The following is a 24,745-nucleotide window of genomic DNA, read 5'->3' as shown; positions in this document are numbered from 1 at the left end:
GAAAGAGACTATAGACACTGGCATTTGGGGTCCCCCAGTGAAGCTGCCAGGCACCCTGTAGATTATCCCATAGTAGAGCCCAATAATTGACAAGCCCTTTCCTCACACACAAAGCTTCTAACAGCCAAGAAGTGGATGTGGATGGTCACCAGACATGGGATGAAGGCCTCTGACACAGAAACAGAGGTCATCCAGAGAGCAGAAACAATCATTAGCAACAGCGACCACAGCAACATCAACACCCACCCCTCTACCCCTACCCCCAGAGATTAGGGAAGATAGTACCTCCATGAATTGAGATCAGGATGCCAATTTAAATATATATATATATCCTGATTATATATATATATATATAAAAGAACAAGGAAGAGACAACAGACTAAAGAACCGCTGGAAATTTAAAAATTAAATTGAAGCACTGGAAGGTAAAATTGAGACAATCTCCCAGAAAGTAGGACAAAAAGGGAAAGAGAGAAAAAATAAGGCAAAAAGATAAGAAACGTAAAGGATCCATCCAGGAGCTCTGACATCTTCTAATGAGAATTCCATAAAGAGAGCACAGAGGAAACAGAGGGCAATAAATTAGCCAAATAATAATAATGCCTCAAAAATCTTCCATACTGAAAAATTTTAATTTCCATATTGAAAGAACCCAGTGGGTGCCCAACACAACGACGCAATGAACTGAAAAGACTCTCCCCAAAGGACTCCACTGGAAATGCTAGCAGCCCAGGAAGAAAAGGATTCCGAAAGTTCTAAAGAGAAAAAGCAGTTCTCAAACCAAGAACTGGGAATCCGAACAGCGATCGCACTTCTCAGTAGGAACCCTGGAAGCTAGAAGCCGAAAGGCAAAACAGCGATGTCATCCAGTTGGAGAAAATAACCTCCAGTCTGGAAATCTTCACCCAGCCAAAGCACCAGCCAAGGAGCGGGAAATAAGGCCCAGCAGCAGAGCTCACCAGGGCGGCCACACTGCTTTTACGGGGCCAGGGTCTGGTTGGTTGCTGCCCATGTAAAGCTGTTAAAAATGTTAATATCACCCCTGCATACGAAGTCTCAAAAAACTTATTTGTGAGGAAGTAAACTGAGACAGAAAAATAGGAGTTCATTGATGGATGGCAAAGGGGCACCCCTAGATAACAGGCCGTAGAGCTCCTGGTCCAGAGTGGAAAAGGAGGGCTGAGGGCCCCAGGACGGGGGTCTGCAAGAAAATAAAGGAACTGATAGGTTATCCAGGTCATTTGGCCTATTTATTGGAGTTTTATAGCTCTTGTCAAGGTTTGAAGAACATGGACAACTAAGTAAGCAAACAAACAAAAATGAGGTAATTATTAACCCTGGGGTGGGAGTGGGGGGGAGGTATAGAAGAAAAATGCCATCACTACATTGCTCAATTGTCGACAGTCAGTCATTATAATGCAAACACTGATTCTTGATTTAATGAGAAATTGTGATATAAAAACGTTAGGAATTGAGACGGAAGAGAATGTGTTTTGTAAGAAGGCAAAATCCTAATACTCCATAGTAGGAAAATCAATAAATAATTTCTAAAATCACAAAATCATGAAGCAACAGTATAAGCATATTGTTTAAAAATGGGGAGCTGATTCCCGGGGAGAAATGAAAATGTGGCAGTGGCTGCCTCTGAGCCGGAGGAGGGTGAGGAAGGGAGGGGTGATTGCTGTTGCTCACTATCCACATTTTGGTATCATTTCACTTCCTGTATTATGTTCAGAAAAATAAAAGTTAAATTTAAAAAGAAAAAGGAGGAATGGCTTTGTCATAACAACCATCTCCCAGGGATTACATTTTAGCCACCAGTCAACATGCTGATGCCTGGAACCATTAAGTCAAGTCTCAAACAGGTTACAGTTAAAGTATTTACCTAATTACCTAGAGTAGCAGTAGGTTGTCAACAGTATGTCTAGCAACAGGTTGCTTCACAATCACCTGGGGAGCTTTATAAAAATACAGATTTCTGGGTCCCCCGGGATGATTCAGATTCAGCAGCCCTGGGTGTGGCCCAGGTATCTGCCCTTTTAGTTCCCCAAATGATTCTGTCGCAAAGGACGAGAGCACAAACTGTGGTGTGTGGGTTATGGACGAGGGAGGGGGTTATTACGTGTTTATACAAGTATAACTGTTTCTATGTATATGTCAGTATATCATGAGGCTCTCTGCCTCCCTCCCTCCCTCCTTTACCCTCTTTTATCTTAATTTAGAAGCCCTGGTGGTGCAGTGGTTAAGAGCTTGGCTGCTAACCAAAAGGTATCAGGATTCGAATCCACCAGCAGCAACTTGGAAACCCTAAGGGGCAGTTCTGTCTATAGGGTCACTAGGAGTCGAAATTGACTCAACAGCAATGGGTTTGGCTTTTGGTTTATCTTAACTTAACCCATAAATTCCTCTGGACTACTGAAAACATTCCCAGAAAGTAAGCCCCATCTCTACAGCCTTATACCCCTGCAGTCTGAGCTTTCTCTCTCAACCCTGGGGCTCCCCCTGCTGGCAAAAGTCTGTTAAAATCCTTAGCATCCTAAACCTGGACATTCTCCCTAGGTTCAGGTTTAGGTCATTTTCTGGGACCATTTCCAAGCCCTCGAACTTCATGAACCCTCCTGTCATACATAAAATGGAAAATTAAACTTGGGAAAGATTTTCTTGCCATGAAGGTGAGATATATAAAGAGTAGGAGGGAGCAGGACGAGGCAGAAATGAGAAGGAGAGGTACATACTGTAGTCCAGACCCAGGGAGAGAGACAATAAGGGTTTCAACTCCCCACCTTCTTCCTCACCCTTCCCCAAGAGATATGGATGGGTGGAAAAGCCACATTCATCTGCCTTCCAAAAGTGGAAGAAAGGAAACAGGTTAGGCTAAGAAGTTCACTGAAATTGGAAGCAGAAGTCATAGGTTCAATATGTACCCTTTCTTTATTTACTCTAGTCTCAAAAGAGGAGCCCTGGTGGCACAGTGGTTAAGAGCTCAGCTGCTAATCAAAAGGCTGGCAGTTGGAATCCCCAGCCGCTACTTGGAAACCCTATAGGGCAGTTCTGCTGTGTCCTATAGGGTCCCTATGAGTCTGAATCGACTGGGCGGCAATGGGTTTGGTTTTTTGGTAGTCTCAAAAGAAGTAGTCCCCTGTTCCAGAGTCATGTGCCACATCCTCTGGAGTAGCACTCGATAATCCGTCCCCTCCAGCACTTCCGTCTTTGCACTCTATTGCACCACAAGCTGAAAACATGCTCAGACTAGCACTGTGCCTGGCACAGAAGAAATCCTCAAAAACATTTGGATGGAAGCTTAACTCATCCCTGTCCTCAAAATCAAAACTCTCCTTCAGATCTGCATGCTTCTCAAGCTCCTCCAAAGTATCGGCCATGTCACAGGTTTCTCCGCACACCTCAGAACTCAGGGCCAAGCCACCCTCAAAATTCCAAATCCCACTTTTGTGATACATGAAGCTACTTATTTCTTACCCATCTTGGAGATTGGGTGGGGGGTTTCCAGCCCTTTTATGCCTGTGTAATCTTACCCATCCCCACAGTTGTATAACGGTCCAATTGTGAAGGAGCTGGGAGAAAGACTGGTCCAGCCAGGTCCTGGGATGGGGGCTTTAGATTTTCTCACTTTGACAAGCCCTTGAATGTTTTTATAGTAGGTTTTGTTTCTTTGTTTTTGTATTTTTTTGAATTGACAGTATATGGGGAAAAATTATCTAAAAAAAGTATCCCCCATGCTCATGCTAAACATTTCCTGTTCTCATGTGCCTTCACTCTTGAGCCCAGAGCTTCTGGCTGTAGCTCTTTCAGAACACGCGGACATGGAGCTCCAACAAGTCCTGCATGCCAGACTCAATGTACTCCCCCTCCTTTATTTTTGTTGTGATATATATAACATTTGAATGTCTACCATTGGCACACGTACAACTCAGTGACAATAACTACATTCACCATGCTGTGCAACCAGCACCACTGTTGGTTTCCAAAGTTTTCCATCACCCTTAACAGAACTCAGTGCACCTTAAGCAATAACTCTCCCTCCCCGCTCCCACTCGCCCTGGTAATCACTGATAAACTTTAGTCTCTATGTATTTAGTTATTATTTCATACAGAAGTGGGATCATACAATCATACATACAAATATGTAAAAATTTTTTTTGTGTCTGACTTACTTCACTCAGCATGTTTTAAGGTTCATCCATGTCACAGCATGTATCTATCACTCCATTTCTCTTTATGGCTGAATAATATTCCATTGTATGTATGCACCACATTTTGTTTTTCCATTCAGCTGTTGATGGACATTTGGGTTGTTTCCACCTGTGGGCTGTTGTGAATAGTGCGGCGGTGAACACTGGTGCACAAATGTCTGTCTGAGTTGCTGCTTTCAAGTCCTTTGGGTACATGCCTAGGAGTGCAATTTCTGGGTCATATGGTAATTCCATGTTTAACCTCCTGAGGAACAACCAAACTGCTTTCTACAGCTGCACCATTTTACATTCCCACCAGCAGTGCATGAGGTTTCCGGTTTCTCCACATCCTCACCATCCTGTCATGTACTTATTGGCCATACGTATATCATCTTTGATGAAACACACTGATCTGCTGTGGTTGAAGAAGAATCGGGAATAAAGCCCACAGAGAACTTCCACAGTGTTAACAATGTTCCATGTCTTACGCTGGGTGTTGGGCTCCTAAGGATTCCATCTTATTATTGGGCTTCACAGATTATTTGTTTTCATGTATTCTTTCGTGCATAGCAAATATTTCACAAACTTTTTTTTTTTTAAATAAATGGATTAGAGAAAGTAAGATGGGCAGAGAAAAGAGTGAGGTGGTTACTACAGCAGAAAATAGTGGTGGCCTGATTTAGGACACTCACAAGGAGGGAGAAGATTTGGAGATGGTTCTAGAGATACTCAGGAGGTGGAACTGACTGGACTCAGGAATGAATGGAATGTGGGGATACCAAGAGGGAGGACTCACAAAGGACTCCCAGGGTTCTGGATTATTAATTGGATGGGTGGTGACACCATTGATTAAAATAGAGATCACTATGAGATTGTGCATAAAAATAACGAGGTCATTGGAGAACATTTTGGACATTTTTTAAAAAGTTAAACATAAATTTACTATACAACCTAGCAATGCCATTCCTGGGTATAAACCCATGAGAAATAAAAACATGTGCACAAAAGACTTGCATGCCAGTGTTCATAGCAGCATTATTCGTAATAGCCAAAAAGTGGAAATCATCAAATGTCTATAATCTGGTGAGTGAATAAAAAAATATTTTGTATCCATACAACGTAATACTATTTGGCAATAAAAAGGAACAAAGTACTGATTAATACATGCTACAACATGGATAAACCACAAAAACATTATGCTAAGTGAAAGAAGTCAGACACAAAAATCACATATTGTGTGATTCCACACATATGAGATGTCCAGAAAAGGCAAATCCATAAGACATAAAGAAGATTCTTGGTTACCTGGGGAACAAGGAGTAACTACAAATGGGCATGAGGGATCTCTGGGCTGATAGAAATGTTTTAAAATTGGATTGTGGTTATGGTTGCCCAACTCTGTAAATTTACTAAAAATCATTGAATTGTACATCTAAAACATGAGAATTTTCTAGTATATAAATTGTCCTTTGATAAAGCTGTTTTTAAAATGCCCATTTCAGCATGTTGAGTTCTAGATGCTTAGGAGGGATTCAAAAGGAAGGGTTAAGTAAAGAGATGGTTATACTACCTGGTGCTTAGGAGAATCGCTGCACCGGAAATACAGATTTTCAAGACTCATCAACATAAGACAGTAACTGAAGCCATGAGAGTGAGGCAAATTACCCAGGGAGAATACGTATAGAGAGAAGAAAAGAGCGAGGACAGAATCGAGGCCAACTCCAACATTCATGGAATGCCCAAGAAAAAAGAAGCCTGCAAAGACAGCTGAGTAGAAGCAACAGAGAAGTAGGAAAAACCCAGTGAGTCAGAGTTTTGACTGAAGCCAAGGGAAGAGGATGTTCTGGACAACGGCTACTGACAAGGGCTACTGAGAAGTCAGCTAAGTGTTAAAAGATCCAAAGAGAGGAAGGCATGGTAGGAAAACCCAGCTGGATAATGTTTCTGGACATAGCTCCGGGAGGCTGCAGATCTCCAGGGAACAAGGTCACATCCATGGTGGCATGGCTGGTAGAGTGCAGTGTTGATAGAGCGAGGAGAGATGAGCCTGAAGAGTTCAGGGAATCCCAAATATTCTGCATTTGGCAAAGGGCCAATGGTTTGGCAGCAGTCTGAGATGGGGATAGAGAGGCCACAGAGTGCAGGGGTTCCATTACTGGAAGCAAATGGTCAACAGTACAGACTCCAGCAGTGGGAATTCAAGGTCCTCAAAAGATCTGGCCCTTGCTTACTTCTCTAGGTTTATTTCTCACCACATACTTTCACCCCTTAAGATACAGCCATATGGAACGGTTTGCAGGTTCCCAGATTCCTCGGTATGGAATATTCCTACAAACCAACACTCTGTTCTCCCCACACTCCTGGAACCCAGCTCAGTGCTCACTCCTACTCTTGCTCATTTGCCTAGAGCATCCCTGCTCATGTTTCAGTATGGATCAAGGGTAACCTCTCCTCTGCAGCCTTTCCTGCTTGCCCACCCTCCATGTGTTGTTGTTAGTTGCCATGGAGTCACCGTCAACTCATGGTCACCCTATGTACAAAATAACGAAACACTGCCCCGTCCTACACCATCTTCATAACACTGATATGCTTAAGTCCATTGTTGCAGCCACTGTATATTTTGAGTGCCTTCCAAACTAGGAGGGAGCCAGGTGGCACAGTGGTTAAGCGCTCAGCTGCTAGCTGAAAGGTTGGCAGTTTGAACTCACCAGCCACTCCACAGGAGAAAGGTGTGGCAATCTGCTTCTGCAAAGATTTACAGCTTTGGAAACCCTATGGGGCAGTTCTACTCTGTCCTATAGGGTTGCTATGAGTTGGAATTGACTTGATGGCAATGAGTTTCTTTTTTTTGTTTTTGGTTTTCCAAACTTGGGGATACATCTTCCAGCACTATATCAGACAATATTCTGTTGCGATCCATAGGTTTTCATTGGCTTGTTTTTAGAAGGAGATCATCAGACCTTTCTTCCAGGCCTGTCTTAGTCTGGAAGCTCAGCTGAAGCCTGTCCACTATGAGTGGCTCTGCTGGTATTTGAAATACCAGTGGTGTAGCTTTCACCATCATAGCAACACTCAAGCCACCATAGTATGACAAATTGACAGATGAGTGGTGACATCTCCCTTGTAGAAAAGGCTATTTCCTTCTTTATGCCCCCCACAATAGACTTCTACCATAACACTGGCAATACTTTACACACTTCACTTGGTCCCATGTCTATCTTCTTCTAGGGCTTAGAAGGCATTTCATTTTCTGTTGTTGTTTTTGTTTGCTTTTTTTTAACTCATAGTACCTGACCCATATAGGTCCCTGATTGGCACAAATGTCATGTGCTCAACTACTAGCCTAAGGTTAGTGGTTCAAACCCGCCCAGCGGCAGCAAAAAAGAAAGGCCTGGCAATCTGCTTCTGTAAAGGTTACAGCCAAAAAAAAAACCTTCTGGAGCATATGGGGTCGCCATGAGTTGGAATCAATTTGATGGCAACAGGCATGGTTTTTGTTTTACCTGAGCCTAGTAAAGGAGCCCTGGTGGTGCAACGGTTAACCACTCAGCTGCTAACCGAACGGGTGGTGATTTGAAACCACCCAGCAGCTCCACCTGAAAAAGAGGAGAGGGAGAGGGAGTCTGTATTACTGGATAAAACTGACCTGGCGATCTGCTCCTATAAAGATTACAGCCTAGAAAACTCTACGGAGCAGTTCTATTCTGTCACATGAGATCGCTGAGTCAAAGTCAACTCAATGGCACCCAACAACAACACCCCAGAGTAAGCAGAGAGTACTGTAAATGTTAGTAGTTAAGCAAAGGAGCCCTGGTGGTGCAATGGTTAACTGCTCAGCCACCATGTGGTATTTACCCTTTTCGTCCTTTCCTATAGGATCCTTTTGGGGGCTGTCTGTGGCCAAACTGCTGAGCTCCATCATGGCAAAAGTCAAGGAGATGGTCTTACCTCAGCTCTCAGTAGCTATGGGTAAGGAGGTTCTGTCCATACCTAAGGCAGAGTTCCCCAGTGTTCCCAAAGCTCTTGCGCCACTTCTACGGGTACCGTAAAACATAGGATGCCCAGTTAAATCTGAATTCCAGATAAACACGGAATTTTTTTTAGTATAAGTACATCCCACACAATAGTTGAGACATATATCCACTAAAAAGTGACCACTGTTAATCTGAAATTCAGATTTAACTGGGTGCCTTGAATTTTTACTTGCTAAATCTGGCAACCAACTTTCCACCAGAAGGAAGCCACTTCCCACCAATGCTGAAGTCATCAACACCCCAGAGCCCCCCCGGCGTGATGTGCAGGACCTTGATGTGCTTCCTGAAAGCTGGGCTGAACGTCCAAGAAGAAACACTAGGTGGGCAAAGCAGCGTGATGGACACGCTGGAGGCAGGCTATGTCCCCCCTCTCCACGGCCCCTCGGTTGTGTGGGGTTCTCCCACTGCTCCCTACACTACCAGGGTTTCACCAAACTTTCCGGGGAGTAACTTTTTCAATTATTGTGTGTGGCCCCCCTCTCCTGGGTGCTCAGATGCAAGTCCATGGGAGCTAGGCCAGAGGAAATATGTGAAAAACTACGTGTTGGAATTGTCTCTGCCCCAGCCTACTGAGGGGCAGGGATCAGACCAAGTTCATGGGCCTTGTAAGAGTAAGTTCTTTCCCAAGAGGCCATTGGTTCTTCCAGGCGAGTAGATTCCAGGTAGTCGCCCCGCCAGTCCCCATGCCACAGACAACGTAGGCCAGGTGGGAACAGCAGAGTTTATCCCACTGTAGGTCATTTTCTTCGACTTGAGGCGCCGTTACGTGGAACGTACGGGTAAAGCTGTCCATTGGGAGTACAGTCCTGATGGAAGGCTGACCAAGAGAACTCTCTCTCGTTAGGTACAGGAGAGAGGGGGTAGAGGAGGAAGGAGAGGAGAGGGAGCCCCTGTTACTAGATAAAATGGTATTAAATGCCAGCTATTTCTGTAGATGGCAGCAGACTCTGGCAGGCGTGGCACAGACTGGTGAGTTCCTCCAATCAGACCTGAGGAACTGGGGTGGGGAGGGTGGGGAGAAAGAGAGAATTTTATGCATTTTAGTATAATGCTAAAACCCTTTCCTGTTCTAACATTTTAGTGTTATTTTCCCAGGAAAGTAGAGCCTCTGAACAGAGGGTGCTCACCCCACCTTTTTCTTTGGGGTCCGCCCACTATTCCCCCTGGCAGGACTAGTTTTCAAAAGTAAGAGGACACACACAAAAAAAAAAGCAAGCAAGCAAGAGGCCACTTTCTTAACAAAATTACTGGAGCCCTCGTGGCATATACCCATTGCTGTCGAGTCGATTCCTACTCATAGTGACCCTACAGGACAGTGAAGGACTGCCCCACAGGGTTTCCAAGGAGCAGCTGGTGGATTCCAACTGCTGACACCCTTTGGTTAGCAGCCAAGCTCTTAACCACTGTGCCAACAACTCTCCTGGTGGTGCAGTGGTTAAGAACTCAGCTGCTAACCAATAGGTCAGCAGTTCGAATCCACTAGCCGCTCCTTGGAAACCCTATGGGGCAGTTCTACTCTGCCCTACAGGGTCACTATCAGTAGGAAGGGACTCAGCGGCAATGAGTTTGGTTTTTTATCGGCCCTCCCAGAGCTGGTCCATATCCTTAATCCCATTCTCCATTCAATCCCTACGATCTTTCTGTGTTGCTTTTCCCTGACTCCATTTACTCAAGTTGACATGATCAAATCTGAGAGAATTCCTGGCTAGGCTCTGACTTCACACCTCCAGCTTCCAGGAACCCACTCCACGGTATTTGAAAACTGCCAGGTTGTGTTTACAATATTAGCTGAAAGCAGGCTCTAAAGTGAAGACGCATTACAAAGGAAGGGCAACACAAAGTGAACAACTAGCTTCATTGCTATAGCAGTGAAAAGAGCTTTATTTGGTAAAAACTTGAGTTGAAGCAAATGCTAGGTGAAACAATGCTATTTCTTTTTTGTCTTTAATATGTATTCTTTTAATTTAGTGAGAACCACTGGAAATGTATTAAGAGATAAGGAGTTGATCTGTTCTGACTGGGATGTTGAATCTCATTCATTTCTCTGGATTAAAAAAAGTTCCAGGAAGACAAGTCCCTGGGTGGTACAAATGGTTAACGTGCTTAGCTGCTAACCCAAAGGTTGGTGGTTTGAGTGCACCCAGAGCTGCCGCAGAAGAAAGGCCTGGCAATCTACTTCCAAAAAATCAGCCATTGGAAACCCTATGGAGCACAGTTCTACTCTGACACACATGGGGTCGCCATGAGCTGGAACTGACTTGATGGCAACTGGTATCCAAGAAGACAGCAAGTTTCTCATTGCTGCAGCATCTCAGAAACATTAGAACACAAAAGTTTGTTGAAAGCCTATTTTGAAGCAAGGCTAGGGGGAAATGGAGAAAAGCTACGAGGAAAAAAACATAGTTCATGTCCTCCAGGAGCTACAAGTTAATGAGAACCAGGCAGGTAAATATGGGCATGCAGTGGATTTGGTTTCCATTACATAACATGGTCGAAGTGTGGTCTCCATGGGTCCCCCTCTTGGGAGTTTGAAAGGTCAAAACGATTTTTATAATTATACTAAGAAATTATTTGCCTTTTTACCACCCATCCTCTCCTCGAGTTTTCTAGAGGCTATAGGGCATGTATGACATCATCAGTTTGATTGCAAATGGAATGTATGCTTCTGTATTCTTGCATTTTAAAATTTCTGTCTTAATTTCTAATACATTAATATCATTATCAATGTATTAATACACTAATATTAAAGAATTATAAATACAATGATATTTTACCTACATACACAAAAGTTCTTTGAGGTCCTCAGTAATTTTTAAAAGTGTAAAGTGGTTCTGAGACCAAAAAGTTTGAGAATTGCTGACTTAATGTATCACCTACCATTACACATTGTCCTTGTTTCTCATCAATGCATTTTATATAAAATTATTTCACCTAATTCTATGAAAATGACTTTATTGTATACTTTTTCTACATCTTTGTTTTCTAGCATGATATTATTAGGGCATCTAATTATTAACCTGTTTGGGTTTAAATGTGTGTTTTGAAGCAGCACAGTGTTGGATCTTATTTTTTAATTCAGCTAGCAATCAGCAATAGATGATGCATCTCTTTCATGTTCTATCCCTCTGCGAGTTTACCTTACTCATTGTTTGTTTTGGTTTTAAAAAAATTAATATAATGTAGTGGACTTTAAAATTCTTTCTTTTTGTCAGACAATAAACTTCCCAAGTCTGTCTATTTTTTTATCCTTTCAGCATCCTCATAATTTAAAGCAGCTTTTCATTGCTTACTATAATTTTACTATCAATAGTGTAATGTTAAGTACAACAGTTGTCCCTGGTGGTACAAATGGGTAACTCGCTCGGCTGCTAACCCAAAGGTTGGAATCTGCCCAGAGGGGCCTGAGAAGAAAGGACTAGAGAGATCTACTTCGAAAACTCAGCTGTTGAAAACCCTATGTGTGTCTACTCTGAGTCAGATTCCATCTATCAGCAACTGGTTTTGGTTATTAAGTAACACAAATGTCCTTCCCTCTAGAAATGAAACCAGAGTTTAGTCGGTCGGTAACATATCTTGGTAACATAAAATTTTTTATAAAATTGTGTGTGTGTGTGTATATATATATACACACATATATCTTGCATTCCTACAGTATGTAATCTAACTTTCCACTTGAATTTTCTTATTTATTTTTTATTTTGTCCTCCGTGAACCTTGAGCTCTATCTAGCTCTTAACCATTGTCAGATCTCCATTGTTTTCTGGACGTGAACTTCACAGCTGTGGGCCTTTGTTGACAAATTGTTTCATCTCCTCTGCGTCTTAAATTAATTTCCCTTGCTCTGAAGTGAAAATTCCGTGAGTATTTCTAGATACTGTACTCAGGGTCGTAATTCAATTTTTCTTAATCCTTTGTGAATTTTCTCCAAAGCACTGGTGCGATTTTTATTGTCACATTTGAATTGTTTTCTCTGCTTTATTGATAGCTTGTGGAATCCTAGGTTGGTTTGTGGTGGGGTAATTTCCATGGTTTGGCTGGTTGGTTTTAAGTTTAAAGCCTTCAATGGCACATCTTAAATTCTTTCTTGGACAGTTGTTCCTGAATGAGTTCTTGCTATGGCCCTATGGAGATGATTATTTCTATCCTTCCCTGATAATAAACTCAAAGTTGCTAGGGGTCCCTCCCCTCTTATTGTTACCAGATCTATTTTGAGCTGGGATGTGTGCTTCCCAGGCAAGTTTCCCTTCAGCAGTACTGGTTCTCTTTCCTCTGCACCCGGTATGGTCTTGAATCTTTCGAGCATCTTCTCCATGTTTCTTGTTCCTCTATAGCATTTACAAGACCCAGTTTAACAGTCTAGTGCCTTTTTTTTTTTTTTGGCACTCCTTACCTCCTCTTTATTCTCTGTTAAAGTAATAAGTGTACGTTCCGTTGCACTTGCCTGAGAGGTTTGAGGTCTTGGGTTTCCCGTCATCTGGGCTCTGGCTGGCTTGCTGTTCCCCTTTGATGCTGTAATAATTTTTCACTCAATTTGAGTGTGGGGCTTAAAAGACTTGTTTTTATTTTTTATTTTTCCAAGATGTGCAAATTTTTTCATAAGCTTATTTTGCTGTTTTATGCTGTTATTTTTAATTGCTTCTTACTGGGGGGTGGGGCCGAAAGTGAGATTGGCTTGGATTTGGCTCTCAGTGCTATTACTCACATTTCCCCAGAAGGGCTGCACACTCTCTCTCTGCCACTTTTGAAAGGCAGTTGATCCCTGGCGTTAAGTGGTGTTAAGGGGAAGGTGGGCTTCAAGGAGGGATGCTCAGGAACCCAGTCCTGTGCAGTCATGAGCTTGGCCATCTGGAAGTCTCCTCTTGCTCAATGAAATGGAGTAAACATTGTCCACTATGAAATTCACCACGCAAGCTGCCAGGACAAATGGGATCCCACCCAAAGCCAATCGCTACTCTGACAGGGTAATTGGCAAGCACTGCCTGAGACTACTCCAGCCTTCCCCGTCCCTGATGTCACAATTCAGAGGCTGCTGCCTGCCTAGGAGGTTGTATAAAGCTCTGTAGGTTCTCTCTGTGTGTCCTCCAGGGCTCCGCGGTCCAGGTCCTGGCCTGATGGCTTTTATGAAAAAATATCTCCTCCCTATTTGGGTGCTATTCTTGGCCTACTACTTCTATTCTGCAAATGAGGAATTCAGACCAGGTAAGTACCAATGTGTCTCATTTTGGAGGAATAGGTTAAAAAACACAGGGGTGCTGGAGTGTTCGTGAGGATCAAGATGAGTTCCTGATCCCCAAAAATGTTGAAAAGAGGTGGGACTGTGTTCTGTGTTCTCCAGCACAGGCTGTGGGCAGGAGGGATGTGGGGAGGGGGAATCATGTAGCCAAAAGCTTGCCAAATAGGCCATGCTTTATTTGGCGCCCTTAATGGAACGCAATTTCAAGTCCTCTACAAAAATGAAGGTTAATTCCAAAACACACGACTCAGCCAGATAATTAGGCTCAGTGGAGACTGGTAAGTAGGAAGCAGAAAGGACTTTGGAACTGATAACTAAATAGAAGTACAAAAAGATCCCTGGAATCTCTATGAACACATGTGTTTTAATCGCTTTTTAAATTTTCTTTGAATTAAGAAGAACTGGGTAAGTCCAGAAATGTCTGGAACTCCAGTATTCTACCTGAACCATGGCCTTCCTAGCCTTGTCCTATGAGCTCTGCATTTTACCTGAACCATGGCCTTCCTGGCCTTGTCCTATGAGCTCTGCCCATGGAGGTTTCAGAAAGAGCCGCAGGGAGGCTTGGTTTGGGGCAACCTAGCCAAACCGCCACTTCAGAGCATGTTTACCAAACACCTGCAGTGTTCCTTCAGTGATTGTGTGCAATTCTGAGCCAAATTATCTGCGACCATAGACTTGGAAAGTTAAACATTGAGATAAGCCTGCCCACATACAGAGAGGGAGGAGGGAGGGACATTGCTGCCAAGTTGGGTATAGTCCTCACTTCCTTTTGGGGTTCCCCAGAGATGCTCCAAGGAAAGAAAGTGATTGTCACAGGGGCCAGCAAGGGGATTGGAGAGGAGATGGCCTATCAGCTGGCAAAGATGGGAGCCCATGTGATGGTGACTGCGAGGTCAAAAGAAACTCTAAAGAAGGTGAGGGTTTTGTGCCCACAGACTCATGTACTCTCATGTGCCCACATGTATTCTTACATATATTCACATATATACACACAGGCACACAGAAGCTAGCACTTCCATATACAGATGCCTATACATATATACATACACATACAAACATACATATACTTACACTTATACTTTCATATGCAGGTTCAAACACCCACAGGGATATAAGTATATGCATTTAGGCATTCACTTCCATACACATATATACTGCATACTCAGACACGAAGTTCTTGGGCTATCTGTGGTCATAGACATGACTATTTCACGCACATTTACACAAGGAATCATAGACATATAGATATATATTCAGATACCAAAATTCCAGTATGTACTCATGAATACATATTCTCCTACCCACACTAAATCTCACCCATATGCCCTCTCATATTCTCAGACTCACAAACACAAGGTTGTACGAACACCCACAAACCTAACATTACCCATGTAGAAAGCAGCACCCACACTCTTAATATGTTCAGAAACATACATTCACAGAAACCTGTGAGCATAAATCATGACTTAAGCCCCAGCACAGTGAAAATTTATTCGTTTACACCCCACCTTGTTCCAGAAAGTATTCCAGACAGGGGACAATGATCAGATCAGATTTATTTAGCCACACACACTGCTACCATTTCTTATCAAAACAGGGCTGTGAGCAACCTCTCACTTAAATCCCCATCACTGTCCTCCAAAGGTCTGTAGGGAAGACTGATAACATTGCTGCCGTGTCCCTGCAGGTGGTATCCCGCTGCCTAGAGCTGGGAGCAGCCTCCGCACACTACATTGCTGGTACCATGGAGAACATGACCTTCGCAGAGCAATTCATTGCCAAAGCAGGAAAGCTCATGGGTGAGGCTGCTTCCCCTCCTTCCTCCCTGACTTTGCACTAGGGGTCAGTCACCAGGGAGCTTTGGGGAGGGAAGGGACCAACCCCAGATGGTTTCTCTCAACACAGCCATCTTTTGCAGGGGGGCTAGACATGCTCATTCTCAACCACATCACCAACACTTCTATGAATTTATTTAACAATGAGATCCACCATGTGCGCAAAAGCATGGAGGTCAACTTCCTCAGTTACGTGGTCCTGACTGTAGCCGCCTTGCCCATGCTGAAGCAGAGCAATGGAAGCATTGTTGTGGTCTCCTCAACAGCTGGTAAGTGGGGCAAGAAGCCGTGTGGAAGGTAGGGCTAGGAGAAGTGCCATGCGTTTACCTGTTTTCATACAGAGAAGTAACACAATATAAACTTGAAGTTGAAATGCTCACAGTGATATTAAGCCAAAGCCAATTAACAGCCTGCTCATATACCTGGGTAGAAAGCTATATTAACTAGAGATCTGGGTATATAAACTCAATGAGGGGTATGTATGCTGACTACAAGAGGAACTGTTAAGTGGGACCATAAAAATGAGAGGTTGGTCAAGGCTGGTGGGCTACAAAATCCCTGAAGGTAAATGAGAGAGAGGAGCAGTTCAGGGCATCCACCAGAAGCCTGGACACTTGTGATCTGCAAATGGAAGACCAGGTAGACATTGAGAGGCTGTTGGAGATACAGCCTGTCCGGATCCTAAAGGAGACAACTGGTCACATATATACACATGGGCATATATGGGTGAAAAAAAGACTTTGCTTCCTCCATTACCAAGAGCTGTAGGTCGGCAAGGTTAGCTGATGTAAAGGGAAAACTGAAAACTGAAATACTTTAACAATGTACAGTTGCCTCATAAGTGGATTAAGCTAACCAAAAAAAAAAAAAACAAAAACCATTGCCACTGAGTCTATTCCAACTCATAGTGACCCTACAGGACAGAGTTGAACTGCCCCCTAGTGTTTCCAAGGAGCACTTGGTGGATTTGATCTGCTGACCTTTTGGTTAGCAGCCATAGCTCTTAACCACTACGCCACCAGGGTTTCTGGGTTAAGCTGAGGAAAAGGGAAATGAAAAACAAAAGAAGACATATTAGTAATAGACCTGCCTATATTTGCAATAATCTCCAAATTTTGAACTTGCTACATTAAAAATCCAATTTAAAGAACCAACTGAATAGAGAGGCTGTGTATACAGAGGAGAAATGTTCATAAAGAGAGCTATGTGGGATCAAGAGAGGCCCCTAATGGCAGCAAAAAGCCAGAGAGTTTCAGCTTGGGAGATTCCTAGGCCCATGTCAGCATGGGTCCAGGAGAGCACTTTGATTTCTCTTTGTTGATCAGTCAGTTGGAAAGATGTGGCTGGAAGGTACAAACACCAGGATCCAAATCAGCCTTCTCAATATGGTTCCTGGCAGTGTAAAAACAAATAACCTAGGACTTTGTTAATTGTTAAGTACTTTACAAACGTTTGTTATTATGATAACCAATAATACCATCTACATTATAAAGAGTTCTATTTTCTGGCCCAGGAAAGGTCTGAATAGTGATGGGATAAAAGGGCAATTGTCTTGAGAGACCCGCCAAACAGAGTGATTGATATGCATCCCTGTGCTTCCCAGACAACACAGACTCCCCACCCCTCCCAGACGCAGCCTCTCTCTGGGCTGAAAGGAAGGGAGAGCTTCCGGATGCATACTGAGTGGGAGGGTGCTGGGCACATCCCCAATCCATCCAAGGACATTGGCTAAAACCTTCAAATCAGCCATGGTGTAGGTGGCTTTACTGATTTCGGTTGATTAAATAACATCCACTCTAGGATGTGCTTCACCTTTGGTTGGATAATTTAAATTTCAGTAATGCTCACACAATCTAAATATGCTCAGAAGGACATATTTATGATAGAAGGCCGAGGGCATGATGAAATTCTAATAATCTCTGTTCCCACATGTCCTGTATACCTACCAAAGGTCACTGTATTTTGTGTACTCTGGGAGGTGGAAATCTAGTTGGCCTACTACTCCTTGTGTTTAGTGTTCATGTAAGTGAGAGGGTTTACTATGAAGCCTGTTTGCTTTGAAGCGTGTCTGTGAACTTGCAAAATACAGACACATTGCTTTCTCTCCCTAACTGAAGAATATTCTCTATTCTATGATGTGCTCTTTTCAATAGTATGCAACCATGCTCATTAATCCCGTCTCTTTAAATTCTGGATTCTACAAAAATGTGATGCTAAACCTCAAATTGATCCTAAGATCAGCCAAAGAGTATGGGGGTAGAGTTTTAATCATTTCTTCCAGGGAAATGCATTAAGCTGTTTATTGGATTACAGTGACGAACAGTTGTTTTCATACCCAGTACATTTCCAGGTAGTGCACTACATTGCCAAGGAAATGTGTGCTCCTGTCTGTTAGGATTCATGAGAGATAATCTACCTTTTAATACGTTCTGCAGAGGCTCAGCTACTTCTTTAGCTTCAAAATAGACAGTATTGTTCATCTGGACAAGTCCTTATAGTACACATCCATCTATCAATCAACACCTTTTTTTGACAACTACTGATCAAGCCTTGAAGTATATGTAATATCCAGTTACACTGTCCAGCCTCCCCTCTTTCCATCACGTATTAGGTTGGATATAAGTTCAGCTGCTATAACAAAGACCCAAATTTACAACGGCTTCAACAAATCAAAATGTATTTTTCTTCCATAAAACAACTTAGGGTAGGCAATACAAGGCTAATCCAGTAGTTCTTTCTGCGACATGAGGTTGCCCAGGAACCCAGACTCTTTCTATCTTAGCACTGCCATCCCCAGGCTGTTATCCTCATATGCATGTCCAAGACGGGTCATTATTACATCTGAATTTTAGCAGAGAGAATGAAGAAAGAAGGATATAGCTTGAAAGTTGTACATTTCCCTTTGGCTCACATCCCAGTGGCCACCCAACCCCTTGCCATTGAGTCAATTCCAACTCATAATGACCCTACAGGACACAGCAGAACAGCCCTATAGGGTTTCCAAGGCTGTAATCTTCATGGAAGCAGACTGCCACATCTTTTTCCTGCAGAGCAGCTGGTGAGTTTGAACTGCCAACCTTTCAGTTAACAGCCAAGTGCTTTAACCACTGTGCTACCAGGGCTTCTCCAGTGACCTTACCTGGCTGCAATTGTGGTCTTTATTCAAAGTGAACATGTAGCCAACTAAAAATTAGAGGCTCTATTTCTATAAAAGACACTTGTTAATAAACAACTAACAGTCTCTCTCATATCACCCATGCCAAGAAGTACACAAGACTAGAAGGAATCTTACCCTCCAGTCTACCCCTCATGTATACCCCACATCACACATACACACACACACACATCCCAGGCCTACTCTCACTCACATCCAAGGTCCATCACAAAAATAAAATCCCTTCCATCAGGCAGTGGGTACAGGGCACAGTGGGAGATAAGAAAGGGAAAGAGAATGCCTAGATGGTGTTTATGAAACAAACTGAGACAGAGATAATAATGCTTGAATTTGATTGAAAAAAATCACTGGATGGAGCAGAGAATACTTGGAAACATCTGGAAAAGATTTATCTTCCATTAGTTAAAATGAGTCTTCTTGACTGAGGTTCAGTTACAGAAAAGTAAAGTTTATTCCATGTCTGGCTCCTTGGCTTTGTGAACCCCACAACCACGGCCATCATCATATTAGTTATACGCATGATGGCTACAACAGAGCTCTTAATGCTGCTTCTGCTCTCCTTTTTTATTCCTTCTCAGGGGAATCATGGACAAACCCTATCCCCCTCTGTTCCTTTCTCTTTCCCAAATCCATTTAATCACACCTCATATGAAGTCTTTCTCGGTACTCAACAGAGCTGCTTAAACATCTCCTCTTCCTCTCTACTAAAATTCAGTAAATTAAGAAATCTTACTTCCTTTCTCTTCCTCTTTTTTGGTTTCACTGGAGATCCAAATACTACTAATAACAATAATAATACAAATGTTAAACACACTGGACAAGCATAAGTGTAGGCACAGTAATTCTTCTGGACCAAGAAAAATGAAAGGCATGTTTTTAAGTGGAACTAAAAATCACCTCATGCGCATTCGAAAGCTGGACGATGAATAAGGTAGACCAAAGAAGAATTCACGACTTTGAACTGTGGTGTTGGAGAAGAATACTGAATATACCATGGACTGCCAAAAGAATGAACAAATCTGTCTTGGAAGAAGTACAGCCAAAATGTTCCTTAGAGCACACACTTTAGACATATTATCAGAGGCATCAGTCCCTGGAAAAGGACATCATGCTTGGTAAAGTAGAGGGTCAGTGAAAAAGAGGAAGACCCTCAACAAGATAGATTGACACAGTTGCTGCAACAATGGGCTCAAGCACAACAATGATCATAAGGATGGCGCAGGACCAGGCGGTGTTTTGTTCTGTTGTACATAGGGATCTCTATGAGTTGGAATCAGCTCGATGGCACCTAACAACAACAAAAATAATAAAAGACTGGGTTTCTTTAAACATTCGACATGACAACACATCAAAAGGAATAAAAGAACTTTGCTATCAACCTCTGAATGCCCAGACCTCTCTTTGGAAGCTCCATGAGAGTCACCAGAAACCTACACATTTTTCTCCAAGTAAATCTTTTTTTGAAAAGATTAACATTCAAGATATATATATTTTTTAAGTCTTATCCAAATATACTCCATTTCTGGTTTACTCATTCACAGCATTGCTTCATACTATTTTTTATGTAAATGTGCAGTATTTCAGGCACATTATGAGTCATAATCGACTCGACAGCAACAGGTTTCGGTTTTTTGGTATGAGCTGACTTTTAAAAAAAAAAAAAAAACCTGTTGCCATCTAGTTGATTCCAACCTCAGGGGCAAATACCTCATAAGACAATGCTTCTGCAGGAAAACTCAAATGAACTGATGAAGTCACTTGTTGGACTTTAGCCTGTTTGTTAGTTGAGGGCTGCCTGTGTGGTCTAAATTTATTTCAAGAATTCAACATTAAGGAGAGGAAAAAAATAACAGGCTTTTCAACTACATGTATCAACTAACAGGATTTGGACAATGTTGTCTGCATAAAGACAAGAACATACAGATGTTAATCTCATCTCTGTTCTCAGCTCTGGCATACCCACTCCTTCCTGAACAGTGGACCAATGCCTCAATGTATGCATGTCCTTGGGGTACAGTGGGGGGTCAAAGTTCTAGATGTGAAGAGGCCTAGGAACTAGGGTAAAAAGGGGAGGTTTATCCCTCATCCCAACAGTTCTAATTTTTCTAAGAAAAGATGCATCTTTACCTTAAATCTAATTACCCAGTAATAATTTTCAGAGAATGAAAACTCCACAGTGAGTGGAAGTGTTTTTGCACAGGAATATAGGTATTTTTTTCTTTTTTCTTTTTATTGTCCTTTAGATGAAGGTTTATAGAGCAAATTAGTTTCTCATTAAACGAATAATACATATATTGCTTTGTGACATTAGTTGCCAACTCCACAACATGTCAACACTCTCCCCCTCTCAACCTTGGGTTCCCCATTACCAGCTTTCCTGTCCCCTCCTGCCTTCTCGTCCCTGCCCCTGGGCTGGTGTGTGCCCATTTAGTCTCATTTTGTTTTATGGGCCTGTCTAATCTTTGGCTGAAGGGTGAACTTCAGGAGTGACTTCAGTACTGAGTTAAAGGGGTGTCCAGGGGCCATACTCTCGGGGTTTCTCCAGTCTCTGTCAGACCAGTAAAAGTCTGGTCTTTTTGTTTGTGTTTGAATTTTGTTCTACATTTTTCTCCAGATCTGTCCAGGATCCTCTATTGTGATCCCTGTCAAAGCAGTGAGTGGTGGTAGCCAGGTACCATCTAGTTCTGCTGGACTCAGTCTGGTGGAGGCTGTGGTAGTTGTGGTCCATCAGTCCTTTGGACTAATCTTTCTCTTATGTCTTTGGTTTTCTTCATTCTCCCTTGCTCCAGACGGGGTGGAACCACTGGACTATCTTAGATGGCCACTCATAAGCTATTAAGACCCCAGACACTACTCACCAAAGAAGGATGTAGAACATTTTCTTTATAAACTATGTTATGCCAATTGAGCTAGATGTTCCCTGAGACCATTGTCCCCAGCCCTCAGCCCAGTAATTCAGTCCCTCAGGGAGTTTGGATGTGTCTATGGAGCTTCCATGACCTTGCCTTAGTCAAGTTGTGCTGACGTCCCCAGAATTGTGTACTGTCTTACCCTTCACCAAAGTTAATCACTTACCTATTGTCTAGTTAATGTTTTTCCCTCCTCACCCCTCCCCTCCCTATTAACCATCAAAGATTTTTTTTCTATGTGTAAACCTTTTCATGAGTTTTTATAATAGTGGTCTCATATTGTATTTGTCCTTTTGTGTTTGACTTATTTCACTCAGCATAATGCCCTCCAGATTCATCCATGTTGTGAGATGCTTTGTAGATTCATTGTTGTTCTTTATCATTGCATAGTATTTCGTTGTGTATATACCATAATTTGCTTATCCATTCATCTGTTGATGGGCACTTAGGTTGTTTCCATCTTTCTGCTATTGTGAATAATGCTGCAACGAACACGGGTGTGCATATGTCTATTCATGTGATGGGTCTTATTTCTCTAGGATATATTCCTGGGAGTGGGATTGCTGGATCGTATGGTATTTCTATTTCGAGCTTTTTAAGGAGGTACCATATTGTTTTCCAAAGTGGTTGTACTATTTTACATTCCCACCAGCAGTGCATAAGAGTTCCAATCTCCCTGCAGCCTCTCCGACATTTGTTATTTTCTGTTTGTTTTTTTTTTGATTCGTGCCAGTAATGCCAGGGTAGATGGTATCTCGTTGTAGTTTCGATTTGCATTTCTCTAATGGCTAGTGCATTTCCCCATGTGTCTGTTAGCTGCCTGAATGTCTTCTTAGGTGAAGTGTCTGCTCACATTCTTTGTCCATTTTTTAATTGGATTATTCGTCTTTTTGTTGTAGAGGTGTTGGACTTTCCAACAGATTTTAGAGATTGGAACTTTGTCAGATTTGTCATAGCCAAAAAATTTTTCCCAGTCTGTAGGTTCTCTTTTTATTCTTTTGGTGAAGTCTTTTGATGAGCATAAATGTTTAGTTTTTAGATGATCCCAGTTATCTATCTTATCTTCTGGTGTTTGTGTATTGTTAGTTATGGTTTGTGTCCTGTTAATGCCATGTATTAGGTAGGGCTTCTAGCACTGACCCTGTTTTTTGTTCTATCATCTTTATAGTTTCTTGGTTTTGTAGTTAGGTCTTTGATCCATTTTGTATTAGTTGTTGTGTATGGTGTGAGGTATGGGTCTTGTTTCATTTTTTTGCAGATGGACATCCAGTTTTGCCAGCACCACTTATTAAAAAGACTGGCTTTTCCCCATTTAATGGACTTTGGGGATTTGTCAAAGATCAGGTGACTGTAGGTGGATGGATTTACATCTGGGTTCTTGATTCTGTTCCATTGGTCAATGTGTCTGTCACTGTACCAGTACCAGGCTGTTTTGACTACCGTAGCTGTATAGTAGGTTCTGAGGTCAGGTAGTGCGAGTCCTCCTACTTTATTCTTCTTCTTCAATAGAGCTTTACTTATCTGGAGCCTCTTTCCTTTCCATATAAAGTTAATGATTAGTTTTTCCATCTCTTTAAAGAATGCTGTTGGTATTTAGATCTTGACTGCATTGTATTTGTAGATTGCCTTGGGTAGAATTGAAATTTTCACAATGTTGAGTCTACCTATCCATGAGGATGGTATGTTTTTCCATTTATGTAGGTCTCATTAGTTTTCTTGCAGTAGTGTTTTGTAGTTTTCTTTGTATAGGTCTTTTACATCCCTGGTTAGATTTATTCCTAAGTATTTTATTTTTTTTAGGGGCTATTATAAATGGTGGAAACTCTGGTGGTATAGTGGTTAAGAGCTATAGCTGCTAACAAAAAGGCTGGCAGTTTGAATCCACCAGGCACTCCCTGGAAACCATATGGGGCAGTTCTACTTTGTCTTATAGGGTTTCTATGAGTCAGAGTCAACTCAACAGCAACGAGTTTGGTTTTTGTTTTTGTTTTGTTTTTATAAATAGTGCTGCTTTCCTGATTTCCTTTTTTTAGTTCTCTTTATTGGTGTATAGGAATCCAACTGATTTTTGTATGTCTATCTTGTATCCTGCTACTCTGCTGAATCTCTCTATTAGTTCCAGTAGTTTTCTTGTGCAGTCCTTTGGGTTCTCTATATATAGTATCATATCATCTACAAATAGGGATAGTTTTACTTCTTCCTTACCAATTTAGATGCCCTTATTTCTTTTTCTTGCCTTATTGCTCTAGCTAGGACTTCCAGCACAATGTTAAATAGGAGTGGTGATAAAGTGTATCCATGTCTTTTTCCTGTTCTCTGGGGGAATGTTTTCACTCTCTCTCTGTTAAGAATGATGTTGGCTGTTGGTTTTGTATAGATGCCCTTTTGAATACAGGTATTTATATGTGCAGGAGAGAGGGCTTCAGGGTTGGACTGTTTGTGGGGGGATGGGTAGAAATATGTGGAGGTGAGTTATGTGTGTGTGCATGTATAGATGTGTCATCTACAGGACCTGAAAGAGCGCCAGGAAGAGGACCGGAATAAGAATCAACAACCTGGGCATAAAAACTCCAGATGTCATTATTGCCTCAATTCAAGAGACTGTGTTTGGGTAGGGAACCTGAGAGGTTGAGACAGAACCTGCTGGACTCATCTAGGAGTTCAATGTTGTATCTTCCCCAAAAACAGAGGAGGTGGAGACTTGACGGAGGGGCGGGGGGAAGATTTCTTGCCAAAGACAGTGAAAATCTAGTGGCAGCCATGACAACTACTGCTTCCACGCTTTCCTCTTGAAAGACTGGGTGGAGCTTAAGTAGGCAGCTGCCCCTGCTAGACTGTGAGTTTCCTTCTGGATGAAAATAGGTGAGTTCTACTGTTATGTGAATATATAGGTTTATGTCTTTATATTTATTCACCAAAGAGTTTGAGAAGGCTTACAACAAATACACTCTCTTTGAAAATACAAATAGGAGATTAGGTCTTAAGAATATAAATGTACTCAATACAAATGCTGGGCTTAAACTTCAAGTTTGCCCCTTGAATTTCTTAACAAAAAAGAAAAGAAAGGAAAAATAATAGGATAAATATATAGATAAACTTATATTCAAAAGAAGGAAACAAGTAATTTCTGAAATAAATTTCTATAAAAGATTGAAAATAGAAGGCATAAAATCATGGAAAGACCAATGCCCACAATTTTTTTAATGTTTCTATAACCATAAAAGTTTATATATACATATACACACACATGTATGTGCGTATATATACATTTGTGTATGCACACACGTTGTTGTTGTTAGTTGCTGTTGAGTCAGCTCTGATTCATGGTGACCATATGTGTAAGAGGACAAAACATTGCCCAGTCCTGAG

General features: G+C 42.1%; 1 protein-coding gene across 3 annotated transcripts in view; it reads left to right on the top strand.

Annotated features, from left to right (window-relative positions):
• The window catches only part of HSD11B1 (hydroxysteroid 11-beta dehydrogenase 1), a 65,018-nt gene that overhangs the window by 4,873 nt on the left and 35,400 nt on the right, over window positions 1–24,745 (top strand). The window contains exons 1-5 of one of the 3 annotated variants that reach the window (XM_023730285.1): window positions 7,220–8,159; window positions 13,310–13,423; window positions 14,241–14,371; window positions 15,145–15,256; window positions 15,376–15,561. In XM_023730285.1, coding sequence (XP_023586053.1) covers window positions 7,976–8,159; window positions 13,310–13,423; window positions 14,241–14,371; window positions 15,145–15,256; window positions 15,376–15,561 — 727 coding nt within the window. In that variant the 5' untranslated portion in view covers window positions 7,220–7,975. The other 2 variants (XM_023730286.1, XM_004375191.2) reach the window with 2 other exon arrangements.

This window comes from Trichechus manatus, unplaced genomic scaffold (assembly GCF_000243295.1).
Source record: "Trichechus manatus latirostris isolate Lorelei unplaced genomic scaffold, TriManLat1.0 scaffold00035, whole genome shotgun sequence".
NCBI classification, from domain to species: Eukaryota; Metazoa; Chordata; class Mammalia; order Sirenia; family Trichechidae; genus Trichechus; species Trichechus manatus.
The sequence above is the reverse complement of the archived record's forward strand: the minus strand, read 5'-3'. Positions and strand labels throughout refer to the sequence as shown.